Genomic DNA, 26269 nt, shown 5'->3' with positions numbered 1-26269 from the left:
CTACTAAGTTGGTGACCAATTAATAACAACTTTGGTGATTGATCACTAACAACTACACGTAGATAATTAAATGAGAAGACCTATTCATTTTGATCCTCTAGTGCAGACACTGGGATTTCTAGTTTTAAGCCATGAATTTAAGCCATCCAACAGTAATTATTTTCCACTACTTCCATAATAAAACCAAGCAGACGTCTTATCTTCCCATGACTTCTTGTGTCTAGATCAGTGCCACTTCTGCTGTTTACAAGGAAACGTCATAAGTAATTCTGATTCTAGAACAATAAGGACACAAGCCACCAATAAACAGACTTGTATCTTTTACGAACATTCTGTACTCCTAAAAACACTGAGTAAAAAAAACCATTCCTCATTTGTGGTACAACAATTAAGATAACTGATTAAATATGAGGTGTATAGTAACCACGCACTAAAAAGTTGAAGCAGCTCACCAGTGGACACGTTTCTTGTCTCTTGAGCTACCTGTACTTCAATATTCTTGCTTACGTCCAGCTTCTCATTCGGCATATCTGTGTCCTTTGCAAGCCCTTCAGCATCTTCCTTTTGAGGGGTTTCAGCAGGCAGTACAGGTACATCTGAAGCAGCTGTGGATGCTGGAGTAGTAGATTTTGAGCCTGCCTGGCTAACATCAGAGAGCTCATCCTAAAATGGAGCAATTACCATTAAAAAAAAATAATGAACATAAGATGAAGTATTATTAGAAGAGTTAGGCATATAAACTGAAGAATAAGCACCAACATTACTGTATTTTACTGAAGAATATGCAAATACAAAGGAACAGGAATGCAAGGAATACTTTAAGCCAGTACTGCCAAATTCATCTTCAGACTATGGCTGTTTCAATTCTTTTAAGGAAGTTATAGCTACATAAAACATGCCCTTATTTTTAATACTAATGCTTGATCTCAGTTGATAATTATCGTCACAACTTTAGGGTGCTTTTCTATTAAGTCTTCCAGACAACAAGCAGCATTACTCTACCAATAACCCTTCTAGCTGCACAATGAACTGCTGAATCTTCCCAAAGCTATTATAAAATTTATTGCTCAAAATGTGCATGAGGTCTTAAAACATCTTCTTGAAAAGTAGACGTTGAAGCACTGATGCAGAACATGGATTTAACTGACAAAGTAGTATAGTATTTGCAATCACTTCACTCAAACTGTTTTATGTGCTTTCCAATCTGAACTGCAAGCCCTGGATGGATGACATCGGGAATGAGACACTGAAGTGCAGGGACTACTTGTCTGGTTAGATTTCATATCAACTACGCAACAGCAGTAAATAGCTCCTTCTTAGAAGTGGATTCCTGGCAACAGTTTAAAATACGACTAAACCATGTCCTTAAGTGCCACATGTACACATCTTAAATACCTCCAAGGATGGCGATTCAACCACATCACTGGGCAGCCTGTTCCAACGGTTCACAACCCTTTTGGTGAAGAAATTTTTCCTAATATCCACTGTCAGGCACATTAGATATTAGATAAATTAGGTATTTCCTAATATCACAAAAAGGCACAATTTGAGGCCTTTTTATCTACTGTCTGCACTCCCCACCTGGCTCAACCCCTCTGTTTCCCAAAGGTAAGCCCCCACCACTGCTTGTTCTTCGCCACGGGACAGATTTGCAGGTGCTGGACCTGCAGCATCCTCCCTGCCCCAGTGCCCATCCCCACCAACCCTGGCTACTCGCATTACAGCGACATGGTATCAAGAACCACAGATTATTAATCCAGCTGCTGGATTTGGGATGATGAGCATTACTCAGACAGGGCTGCATCAGGCACCATGTCTGAGGGCAGGCTAGGCTGTGTTTGATAGAACTAGAAGCTACTACCTGATAATACTAATAGCCCTTTTCTGGACCTTGTCTCCTTTCATTCACATTTTACCTCTCATTCATGACCAGAGCCATATCAGCATCCAGATGTCTTAACTCTGACTTAAACAGCATGTAACAGGGAACAAGAGCTCACTGCAGATATGAAAACAAATTGGTCTTCTTAGACCAAGCACACAGCACTAGAGCAGTCTCCTTGGGAAAACTCAAGATGAAACACTGAGGCTGGTATATGCAAAATGAAGGCAGGATGGTAAGTTTTGATAAAAATTTCTTTAAGGTTTTTAAGTCTGAGACGTTTAAAGAGACCTGTTAGATCAGGAAACCTAAACTTGTCAAGAACAAAGCAGTGTAGATTTTAAAGCACGAATTCATCGTACCGTTAGCATCCCTTTTTGAGAAGGAAGTGAAACTGAATTTTAAGGTTATTTTTAAAAAAAAACCCACCACCAAAGAGAGCTGCATGCATTCTTTCATTTGTATTCAGTGTAAGATTACTAAGAATTGTAATTTCTAGATTTTTACTTTTGGAACATCCTGGAAAGCTAAGATTTTAATTTGGGGGGCAGGAAGTAAAACACACATTTATATATATCAGCATAAACGTAAAGCTTGCATCCCATAATGATAACCCCACATGGAATTTTCAAGCTCTGGAAACAAAGTTCTGCACTTTCAAGACCTGCCTATCAATTACCTCCAGTTTCCATCCTTTTTTAGTCAATTCCAAAATAACCGATTATTACTTTATTTCTGAATAATTGTTAGAATATCCAGTCAACTAACAGATGCCACTAAAGGAACAGAACATGTACACGTACCCGAAGTTATACAAAGCAACAAAACCGACATCCAAATGTATTACATGATACATGGTGCCCATTTAAAAAAAAAAAAAAAAGGAGGGGGGAAAGAAATGAAAAGCTACACAATTTACCCAATTGCCTTTTGAACTGGTGAAGTTCAGCTACTGGATAATGATTTATACTTCAGCAAGCAGATACAGAAGGGAGGAAACGGTACCCCTTACCAAGGGAATCCAGAGTTCACACAAACAAGGCATAAAACCTCAGAGCTGTTGGCTCTGTTCAAACGTTTCTACATCTTTGTATTCCAAAAGCATCCACTAACTGATGCAGCACAGACTGATCACTGACTTTCACACACCAAGCTCAAGAAAACCAGCTTGATAGTGCAAAAGAAAAGAGCGAGAGAATGGTCCTTTCCTTAAAGGAATTTCAAATCACCTCATCTATTTTACAGTTCTGACTTTTATTATCTACTGTATTTTTTTAGCTAACTCTTGGAAACAAAACTGATTAAACTATCATGAATGTTTGTTCTAGAACTAATGAAAATGAAATGCAATTCCATTAAGCAACAATGAATGAATCAAAATATCTCAAGGCCTAAGCCTTTGAAAGTCAGTGCTGTGTTGACTTAGCAAATCTCACTTTTTTTGGCAATGTTTCCAAAATACTTTTTCCTGGAAAAAAAAAAAAATTAGTTTAAAAATTAGATAATTAAATCTGAAGTAGTATAGCTCATCAGCAATACTTTGTAGAAATAAGGAGAGAATGACTGGTACATGACTGTATGTCGTCTTACAATGATCTCCAGCAATGTCACTCACTTCTGTACAAGCTACAGAAAGAATACTCACTCTTTTTGTCTGGATTTCTGCCTGACACCTACTTTTTATTACACTTTTAGAGAAAACACTGACCATTAATGAAATGTTCATGCATGAATGGAAAATAGATGCCTGAAAGCAGCAGAAGCTTGCTTGTGCCTTGTACTTTATGTTAGAAGTATTAGCAGAAATTAAAAGTATTAAGAGAAAAAGTTTCTGGTTATGACTTCAATATATCACATTATTCAACAGGTTCACTTCAGAAGCACTTTGCATTCACAGCCAAAAAGCAAAGATGCAGCTTTGGACCTAAAGAACTGACTAACTAGGTTTGAAAAATTACAGTCTGTGCTGTTTTGTGAATTCTTTCTCAGCAGTCCATTGTTTTTAGAAGAACTATACCAAGAAGCCTGTTTTGACAATATATAGTAACCAATATAATTTTCTGAGGGGACAGGACGGGATCAGGCTGCTCTTTGTAACTCATCTCCACCTACTCTTAGTCATAACTAAGATGTATTTCAGTGACCTCTCCTAAAGTCTGTCAATTTATTGATGTTAATTGGCACAAAGGGAACAGGACAAATTTAAGTTCAAAAAACGGCCCTAGCCAAGAGTTTAAAGTGACTAATTTTTTGATCCAAACTCCTGTTGTCACTTTGATACGGTTTGTAGTTAACCATTACTTACACTTCCCATTGTCTCTATATGACCTCGGGGGGGGGGAAGTCTGGGGTCCAATTGTTTCTGCCTAGCTTTTTTAACTCTTATCAGTTTTAGTATTATTTCCCTGCTAGGTATTAAGTTCACTTAAGAGGAAATCCTCCTCGGCTGTATGCCTTTGCAGAAATAACAGTACATCCCCAGCCTTCCAAAAAAACCCTCATCAACATAAATATATAGGGAGGCTTTACACATGCTGGAGTTCTTCACCCTGCAGATCCTTCCTCCCGCTGTGTTGTTACTGCACGCTAGTCCTGACTGCCAGATTCACCACACTCCAGCACCACTCCCCCATTTTTCCATTTCTGCAGCTTGCTCTATGCCACCCTCTCACTGTTGGAAGACAGAACAATTGCAGGAATTACAGCCAAGCTACATGTAAGGGAAATCATTATCACAGGCTAATTTAGGAACGTTAGGTCATTCTCAGCTCTGCAGTATACCTACACTATACGCCTGAGAGTAGACAGAGGCTGCGGTAGGAGTACTGCGGGCGCAGTAATCGAAGTTTTCCTTCTAAAACAATATTAAAGCAGCAGACCTGTTTACAATATCTAGTTACATATCTAGCATGTAAAGGACAAGCCACTGACCTTTGGAAAGGGTCCTTGGTCAGAAACAAAAACCCACCACTCCTGGGAGTAAGAGGCGAACTAGCCTGTATTACTCCTCATTTGGAAAACGCAACCCAAACTATTTCTTCCAGGAAGTTCCACCAAAGTTCACTGGAGTAAGCAACATACTTGGCTTAGGGTTTTCCCTCCTCCCCTTCAACTTTCCTTCCCATCAAGAAACTATGATCCATTTACAGGAGCTTCTCCTAATACCCAAGGCAGCCAAGCTGAGTGCTCACCTTCAGGCTTGTGTGGGACCGTGGCTGGCTTAGCTCGTGGAACTTCCAGTGCTCCGACCCAGGCGTCTCCCCTGCTTCTCTCTGAGTTTCTGGCGTAAGCAGTGCATCTCCTGGAGGTAACGGGAAGATGCCCAATGATATCGGACGCTCCTTTCTGTTTGAGAGAGACAGGTTTCATCAGCCGTTTCAGATAGCACACAATTTATTTTCCTGTATGCCTCTGAAATCAGCAAGGAAGTGGGAAAATTACAGGTTCAAACATTCATACACTGCGCACTCTAAGTATACAAAGTAGCACACACAGTTTGTATTACAATGCCTAATAATTCCTCATTCCGCATAATTTGTTTGCAAATAGTCTATTCTGTGGCTTTAGACAGCAGTTATTGATCGCTCTGTAGCTAATCTATAGTAAACAAAAGTATTACAGAAATGGAACACAAACAGGAGTGTAAGATGGAAGTTTCCTTATTTCAGACTAAATTACAGTTTTCAGCAGCCACTCTTAAAAATACCATTTTGCACTTTTTTTTTTTGCAAGACAGTAACCATCTAATTTCTACAACAGCTAAACCATTAACAGAAGCATTTTCGAAAGTTGGAAATAATCAGCTTAAAGCCCAACTCTTCTCAAAAGGTATGGATTTTTTCTGAAGACCACAGGAATTACACAGATTTGTAAAACTGTGAAAAAATGGGTCAAGGAATTAACAATGTTAAAACCACCTGACAGTCAAAAATTGCGTGCTTTTAACCAAGATCAGTTCAACACTCTACTTCAACATAAAGCCACACAACAGCTTGTGCCAGTAACACAAATTACTTCATCCCAACTCTTCACCATCTCTGCTACCTTTATCACTTCCCTATGGCAAACAGCCTTTGGAAATCGCAAAGCTTTGTATATTGACCCTCCAAAGAACATCCCCAAGTCCATCTTGCCATCAGTACTGTGATCAGTGAACAAAAAGATTCATTTGTCATGCTAGCAAGAGACAAAAAACATTGTGTAGAATACAATTCATAGGATGCTACAGCCAACCCTGGAAAGGAAAAATATCAACAGGCATAGTATTGAGATAAAGCAAAGTATTTGTCCAGTCAGAACAATGAAATACAGAAAAGAAGGACTGTAATCAACTAGCACAGCTTTAAGTATACTGAAGACAGAAAGTAAAAGTGTACACAAGTGAAGGCAGAAAATTATGCTTGAAAGAAAGCACTGCCTTTAATTACCCCTGCAGAGATAGTCCAGACAAAATATTAAGATCTGAGAGATCTTGCATGTTAGCATTATAAAAACTCAAATTGCAACCACATCTACTTTCTTTTGTAAGGCTTTTCACAAATTAAAACGTAACCTAGGCAAAATTCTGTGCAGAATTAGTATCTGCATATAAATTATACACAAAACCATGACAGGAGTATTGAAAAGCAAAAGGAAAAGCTAAGCACATTTATAATTTTTCTTTTGGTTTTGTTTGTTGTTTTTTTTAAGAAAAGGTAATCAAGAAAGGATTGCATTTAGCAATTAAGCAGTAAACTCCTTCCGGTAAATTTTACAACACTAGAAAAAAAAAACCATGTTCAAAAAGCACACAATTTTAATGGGCATGAACCTTTCCACTACAGGTATACAAAGATGCTCCTTGTCACAAAAATCTTTGCAACTAATTCTCATATTGCATGTACCTTGGCCTTTCATAAATATTATTCCCAGTTAGGTCGTTAATTCAGAAGTAGTTCAGCAGAGCAAAGTAGGCAGCAAAACCAGTAAAGCAAAATTAATCAGCATTACAAAATAAAAAGCATACGATACTGTTGCAGCATTTGCAAACTGAGCTGAAATGTCTTCACGAAATATAGTCGCAGAACTACACAGAATTTGATCCTAGCAATTCCCGCTATTGTACCAGGTTCTGCTTTTCTTTAGATTTCCCACAACTCTCGTGTGTGTGGGGAACAAAAGACACACCGCATAATCTAAGCTTATGTCAAAAGACAGACTGAAACCATTTCATTGGTTAAGAAGTCCAGCAACAACAAAAAAAAAAAAAAAAAGGGAAAAAAGGCTGCCCTTCAGTGGAAAAGAAAGGCAGCGATAAAGCATGCATTGTATAGGGCCCTTCGCTTTGGAAACCGCCTCCCGCAGCCATGGTTCAGGGCAACCAGATTTGCTTACTTGCAGGATATGCCACAAAGCTTATCTTCTTTGAAGTCTTCAGAAAAAGATAATTTAACAAAATGCGTACCAAAAAAAAAGGTCACAACTGACATTCGTGGAATAGTTTGAAATAAAATTTATAATACATGTATTTTGTTGTGCTAAAACAGCAGTTCACGCGCATTGCAAGATACACAGTGTAAGTTTGAAAAGGGAGCTTATTTCCGAAGTGAGGGTTATTATGTGCATGTTTGCGTTAAAAGAAATTATCTGATTAGATTGAAGCAATTTCAACATGTTTCACTGGTTGTTGACCGGAAAGCAAAGAACCTTTCTACTCCCCCAATATCCAAGAAATATCTGAAAATACAGCAGTGAGCAGAAGGCAAGCACGTGTTTTAAAAGCCTAAACTAATACTCTGAAGTGATGTATTGAAGCATTTACAGGAACCTTTAGGATAAACAACCAGATGCTCTGTTCTAAAATCCGACTAGTGTTAAAAAAATAGAACAATTCTTCTACAATTACATCCTTCATCTTGTATTTTTATCTTTTTCAAATGAATAAAAGACTACAGAAGTGAGTTCCAATTCCTGTAGTTCCTAAAGCAAATTACTATGGGCGGGAAAAAACACAGCTTCCCAAAAACCCCCAAGTCCATCAAATATTCTCCAGTGGAGCAAAAGCACATTACAAAAACACTGTTTACTAAACCGTCTGACTACTTAAATATATAAAAAATATAATAGAAGTTAGTGAACATAACATTGAATATTTCGCTTTTTTGGTTGTGTTGGGTGTTATTAAAAGTGGGGAGAAACCCCCAAAACAAATAAGCACAGCCTTACTAATTAGATCATTCTATAAAGAGTTACTTTAGATTTATTTTATTCCTTTTTATTTAAATATTAATACACATTTATTATCAGCTACTAATAACTGTTATTTATCTATTGATTTGGCTTTAAACCTTTAGAACAATCCTGTGCTCAGACCCCAGTTAAATGTGTACTACCATCCAAAGTCTACATGCACTGTTTTAAGGAGAAAAAGTCACACAGCTCTTTCAGAAGACACTGTTTTCCAGCATTTGGCCCTTCTAAATATTGTTTACTATTAAAATTTACGAACCACAGTTAAAGTATGTCAAGTTTGCAGGTCATAAAGATACATTTTAAAACTTTTCCAGCTGTTTCCCATTTTTAAGTAGAGTACTAAACCATGTCAAGATTACTTTTGGTCACAATATTCTAACGCATCTCTGCCACCGCTCGAAGCAGCCAGGACAAACAGAACATAACTTGGGGGGGGGGGGGGGACGGGACAGGGTCAGACAGAGCTGGCAACCTGCCATACAAGTATAGAAAAAGAGGAGAGGATAACATTCGGCTGAACAATAGTGAATAGGCTTTAAGAGTTCTAATGCTTAAATAATGAAAGACTTTTTCCCCACCAAGCAATCATCAGATATTATTTTTTTTTAAATAATGTGATCAACTAATCACTGTGGTTTTGAGATTATCAATGAACTGGTCTTACATGACACTTTGGATTCAAAAAAAGTAAGATTTAATAGTACAAGGCCTCAGGCTGCATACATTTATGGCTACACAAAAACCAGCAAAGTACCTGACAATACACTGAATGGTGGGCTTTACCCATGACATTACCATCACAGCGTTTTTTGCAGGTTACAACAAACCAGTATTAACAGCTTTCTTAAAAAATAAATTAAAAATAGATATACATAAACTGACCTTTTACTTGCTTAAATAAGTAAATTAAATTTGAGCATGTTAAAAAACTATATTGCCATACCCCAGTCCATAAATACTATGTTTACAAAAGAATCTGAAATGTATGAATAATTTACATCTTTAATTTATTGTTGCTCTTTCTGTTTGAAAGGAAAACGGAAAGCAGAGAGAAAGAAAGAGCACATGAAGCCAAGGTTCAGTAGGTCAGAGTACCTGAGTATCCTTGGTAGGTTCTGCGTCAGAGCTGGCACACCAGTAGAAATAGAAAAGTGCACGAGCAGCAAAACAGAGAGAGATACCAAGATAGCCGAGTTAATGACCACCGCCCCGCCAACGAAGCCAAACACAAACAGCAGCATGCATCCAGGATTCATGGCGCTGCGCTGGCATGGTGAAACGCCGGAACCAAGAAGGCTACACAGGGGCCGAGGGTGTATCTTTGTAGGCAAAGTCTGTCATTCAGCCGCTGCCACAAAAACAATGCCATCAGCAGCAGCTTTCCACTCTTCTGCAGCAGCTCCAGAGCAATGACATCACCGCTCTCCTCCCCCTCGCGCCCAGAGCCGCCGGGCTCCTCGCAGCATCTATGCAGCAACGCAGAGACACAGCCAGCCCGGGAGTTATTCTCCCCTCCTTCCACACCAAGTTCATAGGCTAGAGAGCTTCCAAATCTGCATAATATATTCACACCAAGCCCTCAGAACAAATGGGTACCACGATGCACCCCTTCATCAAGCCCTTCATCAACCCGTACACAAAGCCACAGCAAGGTATCAATTATTTTGGGACAGCTCTGACATTTTTCCCTGCCTACCCAAATGCAAACACTCAAAAAAGCCAAAATTGTTTAATGCTAACGTACAAAGTATATCTCAACGTTTACCAGTACAGCAGCAAAAGCCTCTTTCTACTGATTTCTACACTATTCTCTTACCACATTCCAATCATACAACAAATCTTTCCGAATCAGCCAAACCGTTGTTGTAGGATTAAAGAACAAAGTCTTGCAAACACAAATGAATGGATTTTTTTTCTTTCATTTCAGGGCGAGAGCGTAATAAATAGCTTACCTAATTCTACTGTGTGTTGTGGATTCTAGCTGATCACCCCCTGTTAGCTGATGAAGTTTGGTTCTTTCCAAGTGCTCCATATAATTGTGAATCATCTGTTTAAAAGGACAGAGAAACAGCAAGAAATATTTAGTAACATTTACTTTTACTACAACTGTGTAATTCTTGGCCAATATAATATAATCTTCCCCTGCAGTGCTAAAAATAGTAAAAGCATTCAGAAACATTAAAGAAACAGATAAAGAAAGAAGCAAAATTATACAGTGTGTAAAACCACAAACCAGAAGAGATGCCTGTAATAAATAAAAAAATTGGAAAACTTTCATGCACAGGAAAACATCCCAAGGGCACACAAAGTGCATGTGAAGAGTTTTGAACAGAAGTACCAGGTTCAAATTAATTTTGGAGGCGAAGACCTCTATGCCCAGCAGATATTAAGGTTTATTATGACACAATACATTTCACTATAACCTAATTGCCAAGTACTGTGAAGGTGAGAGAATATGCACCTCAAATATTAAATGTAATGAATCCACAAACCAAGAATCAGATTATTTCCAGAGGCAGAAATATGAAGTCAGCACCTTTTCTAACATTCAAAAAAATTTTACTGTTCTGTCTTTTCTAGAAGTGAAGTTTGGTATTAAATTATCTAGACTGACATCTCATAAAAAGGACTGAGCGCCTGTGGGGTTTTAGCACTCAAGAGCAGCTTTGCTTCCTTACTCTCTTTTACGAGAGAGCCACAGGCCCACATGCAGACTCCTGCAGTCATGACTTATTTAACAAACCCTGATTCCAATCGGCCAAAGGATAATGCTACCCAGCATGTAACCGATCCAAGACACGCATGGTGAGATGTAACAGGTATCGCTGCATCACTCCAAAAGGTGAATTTGGATGTATACGTCTTTGAAATGAAAACTGGGAAAGCCTGAAGAGAAGCCTACGTGACACTTGGTATTTTTAGCACTCCAGCACTCACGTTTCACAGATGAATAGGGCACTCTCAACACCACCAAAAAAAAAAAAAAAGAAAGAAAGAAAGAAATCATAGGTGTACTGCAAAAGAATGTAGTGTACTTTTTTCCTGAGACATATTCAGGTCATATCTCAAAGGCTTCCTCTAGAGAAAAAAAAACCAAACCTATTCTGTAAAACTGTTATTTCTTCTGCTATTCTGGAAAGGGTATACACAAACTCATAGAATAGTGTTATTAACAGGCACTGGTACAACCCATAATAGATAACCTTTTATTTTGGGGGCAGTTGTATACATTAGGACTGAATTCAGCTGGACCTGGAAACCTACATCTCCGTGTTACTTTCGAGTCAGCACTGATGTGTCCAAGGCCAGTAAAGCTTGACCTTCACATACTATTAACTTCAATTAACAGCAGCTTTTCCACAAACACTGCTTGCCAGCATTAGCTATATCTGAATATATATATCCTTAGTCCGAGAATTTTCTGGTAGAGTCAATCGGCTTAAGATACCCTGATTGCTGGATATTCTATAAATCAATAGCTTACATGGTAAATACTGGTTACGTACAGATCCTGGTCGTCACACCATTCACCTGAACTCAACGTAATTCAGACCAGAAAAACAAAAATCTCACTATTTTTAGAGAAATGTTATATAATATACTTTAACTGCTGTCAAAAGCTTAAAAAAATTTATCCTCCAACAAAATGACATAAAAGCAGCATTTTACTAGGACCATCTTGTTTGCTTTCTGAATTTTTTTAAAGCTTAGTCATACACAGGAGCAATCAAAACGTGAAAGCTCCACCTTCAACTATCCACAATTCTTGGTTTTTCTTTTTTTCACCAAGCAACCAAAATTAGGTGGTCCAATGATTCCTGTGCATAGTTTTACACGAGTTTATTATAATTCACATTAATTTAGAAATTCCAGGGAAAAAATAATTCATAACTTTGAAATACACATTAAACCACCTGTATCCTGCCCATGTATTCCCTCATCATGGGAGGGAAGATATTAATGAACACAATCTGACCTACCCACAAACACTTCGGTTTGCAGTACACCAATTGGTTTCTTGAAGTAAAATTTTAAACAGAACATCTGGGGTGCTTTTTAGCTAGTGAACGGAAGCTGAGTAAGTAGTACCTTTCCAGGAACAACTAACACATGGGGGGGGGGGGAAGAATAGGTCATTAAAACCTGCACAACTTTCGTGTTTTGCAGAGTACATGGTTTAACCTACTTTCTTCCCCCCTCTCAGTGTATTCTTTTGTTTACTGAAATGTCTCATCATATTTATTGCCCACATACAGAGGCTAGAGGGCAGGTCAATTTAAAGGACTACGAAGTTTAGTATTGTTTGCAGATGAAAATGATGCTGATGGTAAAATGATGAAAATCTGTAGGTCACGTAGTTCAGCATAAAGTGCATAAGCTATAGGAACACAAAAATAAGATGAAAAAACAAATACATGTGTAGTGCAGCTTGGCAATTTCTCTCCAGATCCAGGCTATACATGCCTGTGGTGTCCCAAAAATCAGAACAGTGCCCCCGTGTAAAGTCCACACACTGTCTTGATCCAGGGTCTCCAGGACACAAGTTGACAATACTGAAACATCGTCCACAAGGAACAGATTTCCTCCCCTCCCCTCCCTACCCATTGACAGGGCAACCACACGGCTGGGGCTGTACAGTCATGAGACACAGGGCATGGATTCTCAGCTTCTAGAAATTAGTTAATCAAAAGGCTGAACTAATAAATACTGTAGCTTATTGGGAGGTTAGTTCACTGTAACTGCTCATCTATAATACAAATTTTGAAGACTCCCTCCAAAACCACTGGGATCTGAACCAGATGACCTCCAGAGGTCTTTTCAATCTAAATTACTCTAAGCCTCAGCATATACTTGAAGTGCCATCCTGATAAAAAAAACCCACCCAAACCAAAAAGCCTAACCAATTAATGCACTAGAATTCTCAGTGCTCAAAATCTGATCAGAAGTTTTTCTATGTTTTGAGATTTCTCAGCTATCCAAAGAAATAGTTTTAATATTACTGACAATTTAAAAATAGACTTACATTGATTTAATTGCTCCCTACTCAGCACAATTCTTACCAAAGTTATGCTGAAGGGCAGATGACAAAGGACTATATCTACTACCCTGCTCTTCAATAAAAGTTGCAGTCAATATTTAATCATCTTTAACCTTTCACTACTGACAGCTCACCTTGCTGCCCCTGAATTTCACAAGTATTTTCATTACGACCAACTGTTCAAGGAAGACATCATAAACACTGACCACTTCAGCACTGCTGCAATTAAATACATTGCTCAATTACCATTAGCTGAGGGGATTAAAGATAAACTCAGAACGTGGAAGAATTACCTTATTTAGTTAACAGCATTCCACAGTTCACGTGTTAGCTCATTTTAGGTCACAACACGTGCAAACTGACTACAATGAACTTTTGAGGACACTCCAGCATGAACATGGAAGTCATTCCCTCCGAATGCACATGACAATTACGCAACGTCTTTCCGTCTTGAAAAAATACTCAGATCTGTTTCCTCGTATGGCACATGACAAGTTCTACAACTGCAGAAAGTGTTACAGGTTTTTCTGTGTCTTAAACCTCAGCATTCAGTGAAAGACAACTAACATCCTGTCACCAGTTTCTATTCCTACCCTTACAAATACGACCACTCCCAACGCACACAAGCCTGGTATTTTCTTTGTCACAAACAAAAGCGTGTATACCATGTTGTGGTTATTGTTACCTGCACGTTTTCCTTAACCAGGTTGAAAGCATCTCCTTTATACCTTCCTTTCTCTCTCAGTCCTTCCTTTTTGTGTCAATGCTTTAACTCCCCCAGGACAGGTTTTAGTAATTCTTTTGCTGTCAGACCAGGCTCAGGGCTACAGCCCTCACTGCTCAGCCTGCGGATCCAATCAGGTTTGGCACAAGCAGCTCCTCCCTTTGGGAATGTGCCACCAACTGTGTATATATAGAACTTTCTGTGTCCCACATAATCTCCATTTATTAAGGTAACGGACATCTCTAGAATCTCCTTGATTCAGTACAGAAGTCCTAAACATACTTCCATGTAACTACCTTTTACCTTTAATTATTTGCGGTGACCTTGTCATCCAAGTAAAAACACCATTCCCACTGGTGAGCTTGACACATCTTTAACCACATACAAGATGATGTTGCTGGCAGATACAATAGTACGTAAAGATGTTCAATCCAGCCCTTTACACCAAGTTGTTAATGCTTAGCATAAAGCTTTAGAAATACTATTTGCTTGAACACATACCTAAAGTCTGACCTCAAGACACTGTGCCTGGTACCCATGGTTACCCACAGTTGTAACTAGACAACTTCCATTTGGCCTTCTCTTGCCGTTTCCCTATACAGGGACTTTTGCAGGGGATAAATATATCCAAATGAACCTGACAAAGTACATTCCCAATGCCAGCGACAGGCTCACTGTTCTGTCACATTGTATCAGTGCAGAACACTGAGAAACTTCCATGGCCCAATTATGCTTCATTAAACTAAGCCTATGTTCTGTGTGTCAGGGAAAGAGATATTGAACCATCTTAGCCTTGTGTTTACCAAAGGATAAAGAGAATCACTTCCTTAAAAAGAAAATAAAGTTTTATTTTGGAAATCTGTTTCGAGTAGTGCCACAGGTGTTAGGCAACTCTCAAGCAGATGCTAAAGTTCTGCTTTGTCTCAGTTTCCCAACTGAGTAATAAAAGTAGAACAGCCTTCAGCAGAGCCTTTCTAAAGCCAGTGCCACAGTTTTGAAGTGCACCTCATTAACTATGCAGAAAACTCAAGAAAGACCCTTTACTTCCTGCTCAGGGGGTTTGCTCTGAAAGAGTCACTAGCAGCAGTGCATCATCTCTTTGCAGCAAAGGCAAAAAAAGCACCAACAGGTATGTAGAGAAGACAGGACTGCCTTTATACAGGGAATTTTCTATTAAACAGAACAGTAAAAGCTACAGCTGAGTAGCAAAACTCCTTTCTAAGTCTATAGAGCAAAGGTCTGAAGACTTTTTGATTAGACCATTGAATCCAGCCTTGTGGCTGTGTAATTACTTCCTGCATCTGGTCCTTTACAGCCAGAGAAAGATGAAAACAAGACTTTGCATAGTTAGATTCCAGAAGTCCAAAATCAGGAACTCCAGCATACGCTTTATTGCTCATCTGTTACAAGCATTACAAGGGAGGAAGATCAGCACAAGATCAAAATACACTGCAAGCAGGGAAAAGACAAGGGACCAGAGGATGTTAACTACGCAGGGGACCACAACATGGATGAAAGAACACGTTCAGGCTGCACTCATACATTCTGTTCTGACTGAACAGTTTACCCTCTTCACTACCTGCGACAAACGCTCAGCTGCACTCCACCTCCCAGTCTGCCAACTCAACTGCTCCGGTTATCACACCCTAATCCACTGAAAATCAAACCAGTTAGCTCAAGCACAGACTTACCAGGAGAGGAAGCTTAAGGGGGCATAGTCCACTCACACCCATTAGCCCATCTCCCACTCTACAGAGAGCAGCCAGAAAAGAGAGAGGCTGATTTAACAGAAGGGTGAGGAAGGCTAAATACTCTTCCCAGAGCTGCACCCAGCCCTGCTGTTTCTGCAGCTGCAGACACCTTGTTGCTACGGCATGCTGGTGCCCCGGAGCTGCAATGCAGAGCCCTGTCGGTGGCAGGCTGAGCTCCAAGGAACACTCCCCACACTCATCACAATGCTCACTGCGGGTGTGGGATTCAGTTCTCTGGTTCACATCACTGGTGTAACTTCCCATGGCTTTAAGCAGTTTAAGTAGGTCTTGGTCCGTTTTGCCTGAAACCCTTTAGTTGAAATTGCTGTGAGTTGCTGAGTCAGCAAGCTTGCGGGGCAACCATCTCCTGCAAAGAGGTAGCCACAGGCACGGAGGGCTGAAAGAGGACAGTGAAGTCAAGAGCTGGAAGAAAAAGACACCCAAGTCCAAAATACTAATCTGTGAATTAAAGACTAAGGGGGGGGGTGGAGGGAAGCAAATTCTGAAGACAGGCAGAAAAGAAAAAAATTACTAGAAATAGAGATTGCAGAAAATGCAGTCGAGTCACATCTTAAACACAACACCTGTCAAGGTAATCACTGCCAACACCTTACAGCTTAAAAAGAAACCACCTTTCTAACATTCTGTTCATTATTTGATCAACTGATAGAAAAACAATTGCCATTTCAGTAGGTACCAAAGACGGATCACTTGCAAAGACAATGGTGAAGTTGATTCAGAAGGAAGTGTTCCTTCCTAGAAAAACTTCAAAGTCAGAAAGGTTTCTGAAACAAGTATTGTGAGAGAAATATTTAAGCCAATAAACTTGATAACTAAATACTTGAAGTAGGTTGGACATTTGCCAAAATATTGCATTAAAAGAAAAAAAATGTCGTTACTACACAGACCTAAAGCACTAGAATTTGATGGGACAAAGGGAAGCAGGAAATCCCAACGGGGGTGGGGAAGAAGGGCACCGTTATCGGACAGTCCCTTCCAGTCCCCAGGGATTTCAATCCCTGAGTCTTAAACACACACCAGACACCAGCATTAAAATGCTGACCTCCTGAGACAGTCTTTGACTAAGCGAGGTACATCAGGGACTTTGTACTTTGCAACAACGGGTCTCTCTAATTGTGCTCAAAAATGCCTTTACAGATGAAGATAAGGAATATCTAAGTTAGCTTCCTGAGGTTAGTCACACAGTTGTCAAAAAGGCTCCCAGCCTTCTACAACCAACCATACTGCTGGTAGCTATTCTTTGCCCTTAGTTCCCAGCCCAGACCTAAGCTTTTGCAGCCCACAAACCCATTACCCACCAACTCTCCATGCCCTATCTTTAATACCCTGTTGTATTTTAGCAGCTGCACGCTGGTGGCCTGAGAATTGTGTGTACCTCTAGTAACATCTACGCACATCTGTAACCTAAAGACAGAGACCAAACCATATGTAGACAAAAGCAGAAATATCCTAACTTAAAGGTGTTTGGTTTTAGAAGCTACATAATATGGATTTTTCTTCATCATTCTGATTTCCTTAAGTATTTTGAGTGGTCAGAAACAGCTGAACACAGGGAGAGAGGTGAAACATTAAAAATGAAAAAAAAATAATGTTGAGACTAGAGAAACAAAGAAAGTGGTAAACATGCTGGAAGGAAGGAGTACAGAAGACATGAGACCTGATTTTAGGAGCACAGAGGTATGAGTATACCATATTGCATTACAACTTAATTCTTTATGAAGAAAGGACATAGTCACCTCAGTAGTAATAAAGCCCAAGAAAACACCTCTCCCTACACCAAAGAGCGAGTTTAAGATGTAAAAGCATTTAATAAATTGGAATCAAACCAGCAGAGGCTGTTGTCCATTTTGGAGCAAAACCTACGTAAAAAGATATTCAGAACATTTCATTAGCATTTCATTGAATTAATGGTGCCCAATACATTTAGTTATCTTGAACTCTGCAAAACAGGATTCAGTAAGAACCTGTGCCATTTCTATTGTGGTGATACCCATAGGTTCTAACTAAAATAAACCAAAACTTTGCAAGCACACAGTACTCTGAAGTACGTCCAGTTCAAAAGGATGTAAAACTTAAGTGGGCAGCATTAAGCCTTATCAATTCTCATCTTAAATTTTGATTTTCCAACAGACACAGCACTCTAAGGCAACTGTTCAGTAACAAACATGATCTTAAGTAAATACATGAGTACTTTTTATTGAAGAGCTGCAGAAGTCTTGTCACACAGCATGCAAGAGCTACGTGTTGGTTGTGGGTCCAAGCCACTTTCAGCTGTTGTCAGTACAACATACTCATCTTATGATTGCTAAGGAAGTATTAAAGGTAACCAAATCCAACATCTGTATTTGCTTTCCCTTTCCCCACAGGTGGTTTTTTGAGCTAGGAAGACTCAGTATTGCATTTCCCACTTTGTTAATGGTCATCTAAAACAAGCTATCTGACCTTTCAAACAAAGGTAAAGGTATCAGAGTAAGCAGAAGAACTGTGCTCAATACTGGGACTTCAGATAAATCAGAATTACTCAGAGAACCCAGTCATTTCCTCACTAAAGTATACTAGTTAGGCAGTAAGCATCCCTGCATGGGAAATACAGCCTGCTCCTAAAAACCAAAGTGTTGCAAGTCCCTTTATGCTTCAGAACCAACTTCAAAAGTACGGCTCTTATTTATTTAATTTAACAAAGTCAAACTTGTCCCATCTTCATTGGAAAATACTGTTCTGAACAGCTATCAATAAGTATGGCAGGGACTTCCTTTAATCATGTATCTCAGTAGGCAGCCAGTTTTTGAAGGTATTTGTTCCTTCAACAGTACAAGTAAAACCAACACAGAAAACTGCTGGAAAGAGTACTGAGATTGCAATTTCATTTCTATTTCTTTGAAGTTTGTTAGCGGGCTTTGAAGAATTGCCTTTGAAATATGAAAAAGCAAATTCCTGATTTGTTTTTTTTAAAAAAAAAAAACAACAAAACAACAACTCTGAATAACTGACAAACCTATAAAACTGACAAACATGTCATCAAACTTACATGGAGAAATACAGATGTGAATGAGAAAAATCACATAGCCAAATGAAGTCTGGTTATAACATTAGCAATACAAACATCCGAGCATCAGTGAATAACCCAAAGTATCCAGTAATCTTCCCAACTGCTTTTCAGAACACAAAGTTTTCCATAGATCTACATTTTTACAGATACTCTGAATTTGTCTTGGCATAACAACCTACCTCTGTATGTCTTGAATGAAGTGCATTGTATTCTTTCTTGAGTTCTGCCTCCCTCTCCTCAAGTCTGCTAACTGGAAGAAGAAAAATTTTAAAAAAAGAATTAAAATTAAATTCAGTGCTCTAGTAAATGAGACTGACTTCCCTAGGACCAGGCAACCAGATCAGAGATGAGAGTATTCTCGGTAGTGAATAGCAAGTCGGTTCTTCTGTTTTTAAACTCTTACCACTTGAGCTTCCCAAGTAAACCACCAGCAGCATAATCTTACAATTTGCAGTCCTCTTAAACAGCCCAAATACTGCTAGTATGCCGATTGCTAGTCCAATGAGGGGAGGAGTGCGTTACGTTCAAGGAGCCCTTACTACCCACACTAATCCAGATTGTCCCACATGTCCACACAGAAACCATGGGAAGAGTCAGAAGCCACATCACATTGCTAGACTGAATCTTGGGTGAGAGCTATGACTTCCAGTTAAGGCTCTGCACTGGTTTCCTAGAACATAACCACACCATTTCCAGAGGTGTTTTAACTAGAGCAAACATAAACAAGGTATTCTTTAAAACAGCTTCGAGTCATATATTGTGGTACAAAAATTAAAAATTCTGCTGGCATTCACTCATATTCCACTGAGATTCAGGGAAAGAAAACATTTGAATATTTCTGTAGGTATTCCAAGAAATTAAAATACAGGGCACAGATTTAGTAGAACTTCATTCAGACAGTGAGTTTGTATTAAGAGGAGAAGATCTGGAACAAACCACAATATACCTGTGCAATTAATTTGCACGAACTACTAAGACAATTTAGAACTTTCTTCACCAACTTATTTTTTCCCCATTCCAACAAATTATTTTTTGCTGCTTAGATGCAAATTTTTTTTCTAGTTATTTTTGAGGACAATATTTGTGTGACATAAAGCATGTGTTTCAAGTTCTGTAACTGAGCTCTTACTCCACTTGCCCTGTTTAAATACCCCTATGAAATTTCAAATTTGTAGTTCCCCGTCTCCAGAGACTCATTGCCAAACACATTATCCAAAACAAATGCCAGCATCTTCTCTGCCCTTTGCACATTTTCATATTGCTAACCGGGCCTTCAGAAAATTAATTATCAATATACCATTTCTTTTTGCTCCATATATCTGTATTTTGGCATAGTATTTTATTGTAAGTATGTCTCAAACAAAAAAATATATCTTTGCCAGAGTCAAATGCTGGAACCAAAATACGTAATAGTCTACTCACTCCAATCTGTGTAAACATTCTTAGCTCCTAATCTAATCTTGTTCTTATTAGAACATTAAGTTCCTTGACACAACCTCTTCCATTCCACCTGCAAGTATCTGACCAAAGGTACTACATCAAATCGTATTTATACCAACACAAGATTGAACACTTTCATTTCTGCACTGGTACCGACGTGAACAAAACCTCTTTGGGTCAAAGAGCAGCAAGCAATGTACAAGCGTTTACAGCAGAAGAAAAATAATGTATTTTTGAGATGCAATGCAGGACAAATATCTAACTAATGGAATATTTTAGGTTTTTGATTTTAGCTAACAGATGTTTTAAGCCTTCCCACACATTTAAATCATAGAATGGTTTGGGCTGGAAGGAACCTTAAAGATCACCCAGTTGCACCCCTCACCACGGGCAGGGCCCCCTCCCACCAGCCCAGGGTGCCCCCAGCCCCGTCCAGCCTGGCCTTGAGCCCTGCCAGGGATGGGGCACCCACAGCTGCTCCGGGCAGCCCGTGCCAGCGCCTCAGCACCCTCACAGGGAAGGATTTCTTTCCAATATCTAATCTAAATCTACTCTCTTTAAAGGGAGGTAATATGGAAGCTTGTTATACATGCCTACAGAAACAAGCATCAGAATTTTTAGTCACAAAGCTTGACATGACAAACAAAATTTTATCCACTTAGACTGACAGTCATTCCAGTCAGAAGTAATTACATTTTACAACAGCGGACCATCAGAGACATCCCAGCAGTGACCAGTCAGCAGGTCCAAGGCAGAGCTCCCCAGCTTTAGCTGCGCACCCCACATCCCACAGTGGCTGGGCAGCTCACGTGTGAATCCACCAGCTCCGGGCTTTGCACCGCACTTCTCAGCATCCCTCCCTTTGCCGCAGTCCAAGGGCCTGGTAACCTTTCTGCTGTACTAAACCTGCTTTAGGACAGACAAATAGCCTGGAAATCAGCAAGTGCTAAGTGCATGACTAATCGGCTTCATATTCGGTGAAACCATCTGCCTCTCCTAACAAGAGTGCCCAAGCACCTGGCAAGAGGTGGGCAGCCCTGCCACAGCTCCGTGCCCACACTGTTGCCCTGCAAAACGCTGCTGCTTCACGCTGGGTCCATGTGGCATCACCAGGAACTTGCAAAGAAACCACGGTGATGTGCCCCAACATCGTTCGGTATGCTTGTGTCTAGACACCGCAGCCAGTGCTGGCTCCTAGACATTAATTTTATCTGGTGGATTCTGGGAGAGGTGCTTGCCACACTGCATTGAATCAAGATTAATGCCACATTAGGTGTTAGAAACACCCTTCTTCGCAGCTGTCCATAACCTTCATGAGATCCACCAAAGCGTTTCCCACCATTAGGATTTAACAATTGACATTCCATAACAAAGCACACCATTTTCACCTTTTATGGCCCAATTTTAAGTAGTTCCCCAAATCAAGTCATAGAAGACAAACGTAGATACGGGTACTGCTTAGTCAAGGAGCGTATCTCCATTAAATCTGGTAACTATTTTTGTTACATACATTAGTTTAAAAAAAATGAAAGCCCTGGAAGACAATGTAATTGACATTCAGCATTTTCTTCTGGAAGTCACTTCCAGCTGTGTAACACATGACAGTCCTACAGCCGGAAGTTTCAGGTCATAAGCAGATGTACACTTAAGCTGATACACCCTCAACAGACGCCACGTTAACAGTCCTCAAAACAGGCTTTTCCAATACCAGTAGGATGATACGCAACATCAGAAATCTATGTACCCCAAACATGCCTCCCATCAAAGATAAGATCTCAACAAAACCACCAACAGAGGAGGCTTCTCTTTTCCAACTAAGCACTGTGGAAAAGATCAGATATTCCCTGAGGATCAGAGGTCACCATGGATCTGAACACAGCAGATAAACGAACCTAGTTAAGAACAGCCAGAACAAGACCACCAGATTCTTTCCCCCAAACCTTGGAGAAACTTATTAAAACACTACTAAAGGTTCTCTCCCATCAGTAGTAACAGAAAACTAAAAACTGGCACCCAGAAGTACAGTTAAAACCAAACAGTCACCAGTTCCACTGTACTCCACCAGCACACAGAAGAGTGGAAGTCTGGCACCTCCCCAGGAACACCCTCCCAGGAGGAACGGAGCTGGGCACTGGCACTGCCTGACACATGCTGGGCTCACAAAGTAGCAACCAGACACGGTTCCCATCAATTTCACTTCAGTAACAATACAAAAAGCTCAGGCTAAGACTTTTTTTCCAACTAACATGTCTAATTCTTAATGGGTAAATGGTAAAATCAGTGTGATGACATACATCCTAAAAGCAAAATATCCATTGTCTCTGTTTTAATCGTCTTTATGAAGCCATTGTATCCTCATTACATCACAGAAGATACTACACCGCAAGGTGACATTGTGTAAGGTATTACATGCGCAGAATACAATACACATGAAAAGGTTTCACTACTCACAGCTATAAGTCTATGTAGAAAAATTTTAAAGATCTCCAGGCATGGTAAATTGAAGCATAAAACGCAAATATTCTAGCGTTTCTAAGCTGATAGGAAAGCATCCCACTGGAACAACACGGCAAATGCATGCCCAAGATCTACCTGCAACATTCTCCAGCACTGTCAATATTCTAAAACTTTCAATGACCTGAAGTACCAATCCCAACCACAGTTCTCTCTCCAATCAAACCAATCAAGCCTAAAAATGGGAGATTAAATATTACAGCAAACTAGAAAGAAGCCTCTGGAATTTCTGCCTCCTGACAGCGTTATGAAGAATTAGGCAGCACAGCTGCCCACCCTGCCTGTTCAAAAATCAGAGCTTACCTCCCAAGTCTGATGGCTTTTACCAAGTTTGGAACACCCTCCATCTGTATGTTGTCCTCTGCCTCAAAATGCTGAAAAGCCTGAGGGGGAGAAAGAGAAACAGACCTGCTAGCATGCCAAATCAACCAGTACGATGCCTTCAAGAGGAATTACAAGTTCCTGCTACACAAGCCAAGACAGAGATCCAGCTCATTAATGAGCATTTTCTAGCACTAAGACTATCTGCAGGCTCCATCCAGCTCCATTCTTAAAAGCAGGACCCATACCAAAGTTAAGACATAGATCAAGAGTAATCAATCCCATGATCCAGTAGGACCTTATGATGTATTAAGTACTTGCTACACAGCACACACATCAGCCACAGATTGAAACAGGGACTGAAGCTATCAAACAAGGATTTAACCTGAAAGTGGCAAGACCTGGCAATAAGCAGGACAGAAAACTGATTTGTAAAACAAGAAATAAATTCAACTCCTTGACAAGACCAATGTCTTCAAGTAGCTCTTACTACTGTGAACTACAGGTCTAATTATCAGTTTAAAGAGTAGAGCACCTTAAAGGAAGATAATTCAGCTGTCAAGAATGCTCTGTTGATAGCAAATATCAACACATACAGCTTATCCCTGACACTTCTGGACTGTTCAGGTATCCACTGTGTCTCAGACCCACAAAATCACTGTAATTTATCACCAAAAACCTGACGAAGCTTAAAAAATAAAGCCTCCTTAACCGTTCTGCTACAACCATACAATATAAAGACAACCATATGCCAGGGGATCCCTCACATAGGTTGAAATTCAAAATTAACAATGATACAGACAATAGCTACCCAAAATTAAGTTATATATCATGTGGACCTAGTACCAACTTCTTATCCTGTCTCTGGCCAAAACGGTGTTTCACTGAGAAAAGTTTTGATTGATTGACTGTTTTGGGATGCTTCGCTTACATTTCGCTATTGAAGCAAGTCACTTTTTGAGAAAATCCAACACAAAGTCAGCACGAACAGAGAAATTACAGCAGACTGGATTTGTTTTTCAAGCCCAGTAACAAGTGACAACTCGGGAACATTAAACAGTAAAACACATTTAAAGTAGTTTTCTTCATTACTGCAACATTTACAGCAACAGAATTATTGTAACAAACTCCAGCACCTAAACCACTAGCACAATACTGCCTTAATGTAAAAAGGTACATGAGCAGTTAATTATATGCCAGTGGATTTCAACCTCCTCTCATCGCTTTTGTTCAGGTATATTAATAGCCAAGTTTAAAGCAGGCCGATCACTGCTCTAATTTTCCACTCCACTTTATTTGAGCCTCCAGCCTTGCAGGAGGACACGGTGCCATCTCCCACGCTGCCTGCACCCTCTGCCCCATCTAGCGGAGCCTGGTCCCCACAGCACAAGCCCAGCACAGCAGGGACTCTTGCAACTTCACAGCATCGGGCAGCCATGAAAGTAGCTGAGAAAAGCTTTAGTTGGAAACAAAGCCTTCCTTTCCCGTACACTTTGATGCTCACATTTCTCTTTATAGAAAGACTCCTCACACTTAGTGAATGATACGCAGGGAAGGGCAGTGGGAGAACCTGCTTTGTGAACAAACCAATGTAGATGAGAAACAGCTGCACTGAGGAAAAAGAGTGGCAAACAGTAAGCTCCAAATTTGTTAATCAAGAAATACAAGAAGTCAAGCTGTTCCCTTTTTGCTGGAAATCAGATTAGTTCTGCTGTTCTCAGTCTTTGAAAAGCAGGAACAATCCAGATGCCCGCTGAACAAACCTTAACATTTCAACTTCTTTCAAGGATCTATTGAAAAGCTTTCTTGTATTCCCTAGCATAAACACTCCAGTTGAGCCATGCCTAGAAATAGCATCACTGCCAAGATATATTTCATACCAGTTCAGTTATTCACATCATCATGCACGCAGATATGCAACTCAAGTCAAATCTCAAAACAACGTTAAGCTCCACAGCTCAAAGTTCATATTAAGAGTCTCCCTGCTCACTAGACAGGTCTGTGTTAAATTGCTGCTGCAGCTCTATGCAGGTCTATCTCAGTACTGGATGCCGTCAGATCATATACACATCAAGAAGCTGCCTACCTGGGTGTACATGACAGTAATGCTGCTATTTGGAGAGCTCAGGTAAAAATAAAATATCAAATCACATCTGAAGAAGATTCACAAAAGAATCCAGTCTTGCATTTTCCCTTCAAGCTAGTGAAAGCAACAGTTCTGGTTAGCTTCCAAGGAAATCAAATCTGCATGTTTTTAGGTCAGCTGCCAAAATGTTTGTCTCATACCCCAAATAAAACCCAAAGCAAGCAATAGCAATTGCTGCACAATGTCACCTGACACAGGAAACACAATCATCCCAACAGCTGTATCACAACATTTACAGCTCAGAAGAGCAAGAGTTGTTTGTTTACTGGGGGATTATTTTTGTTTGTCTGGGTGGTTTTTTTTTTTTACATATCTAGTTTTCCCCAAATATAATCTAACTTGAGCATAAATTGCAAAGCTAAGGTTTGACAAACTGAGGTACAAAAATATATCTGTGCCTTGGTTGTCCTCTCAAATGCAGTATGTTACCCTGGTTGCACTTTAGCACTAGGCAAATCCAGAAAAGGAACCAAACCTTTCAACTCCCACAGCCTACCACCTCCATCAGAAAGCACTTCAACCATGCACACCTAGTGTTTTTCAGATTCTCTCCGAAATAAGTTACTCTGAGAATGAAGGCATACTCCAAAGCTGTTCCATTCCTGTAGTAAGTCCAAATACACTACAGCTGTCTTTTACTCCAAAAAATTTAATTAACTTACAGCCTGTGATACATAAAAAGAACTGACATTCCCCAAAAGTGAAGCAAGCAGGAGAAATAAATTAAACCTCCATAGCCCCCACAGAATTCAGTGGCACATCATGTGAGCACTGAAAGGCACTCATCTCTTTTGGGAACTGGACACCGAGCAGTATCCAAAGCAGTATCAGGTGCCCTCGGCGAGCTGTGCTGGACAAGCAGGCTGTATATCACTATTACAGGTTTTTAACAGCTCTAAGTGCCTAGTTTTTCCAGATTCAAGGTTGAAATTTGAAACATTCTAACGCTGCAAACTAATTACAAGCTGAGTTAGGGGGTCTCATCACAGCAAAGACTTGAAATAATGTGCAAGTCAGAGATATTCAAGTTTTTGTAAGAAATGTTTAAGATTGTACCAAACACATCACTGAAGTGGAAGGAAAGGAAAAGAAAAGAATTTAAGTGTTAAAACTTATTGTTTGAAAACCTGCCGTTTCCATGCTTGGTGCACC

The 26269-nt window shown here is 39.8% G+C and overlaps 1 protein-coding gene across 9 annotated transcripts in view; it reads right to left on the bottom strand.

The window, feature by feature from the left end:
* Positions 1-26269, bottom strand: part of SPAG9 (sperm associated antigen 9) — a 65855-nt gene that overhangs the window by 28540 nt on the left and 11046 nt on the right. For 5 of the 9 annotated variants that reach the window (XM_037406927.1, XM_037406951.1, XM_037406936.1 and 2 more), the window contains exons 3-6: positions 18876-18946; positions 10066-10160; positions 5074-5227; positions 453-663 (exon numbers count right to left, since the gene is read on the bottom strand). In XM_037406927.1, coding sequence (XP_037262824.1) covers positions 453-663; positions 5074-5227; positions 10066-10160; positions 18876-18946 — 531 coding nt within the window. Of the gene's footprint in view, positions 1-452; positions 664-5073; positions 5228-9208; positions 9515-10065; positions 10161-18875; positions 18947-26269 lie in introns of those variants that run through there. The other 4 variants (XM_037406986.1, XM_037406977.1, XM_037406997.1 and 1 more) reach the window with 2 other exon arrangements.

Source organism: Falco rusticolus, chromosome 1 (genome assembly GCF_015220075.1).
Source record: "Falco rusticolus isolate bFalRus1 chromosome 1, bFalRus1.pri, whole genome shotgun sequence".
NCBI classification, from domain to species: domain Eukaryota; kingdom Metazoa; phylum Chordata; class Aves; order Falconiformes; family Falconidae; genus Falco; species Falco rusticolus.
The sequence above is the reverse complement of the archived record's forward strand: the minus strand, read 5'-3'. Positions and strand labels throughout refer to the sequence as shown.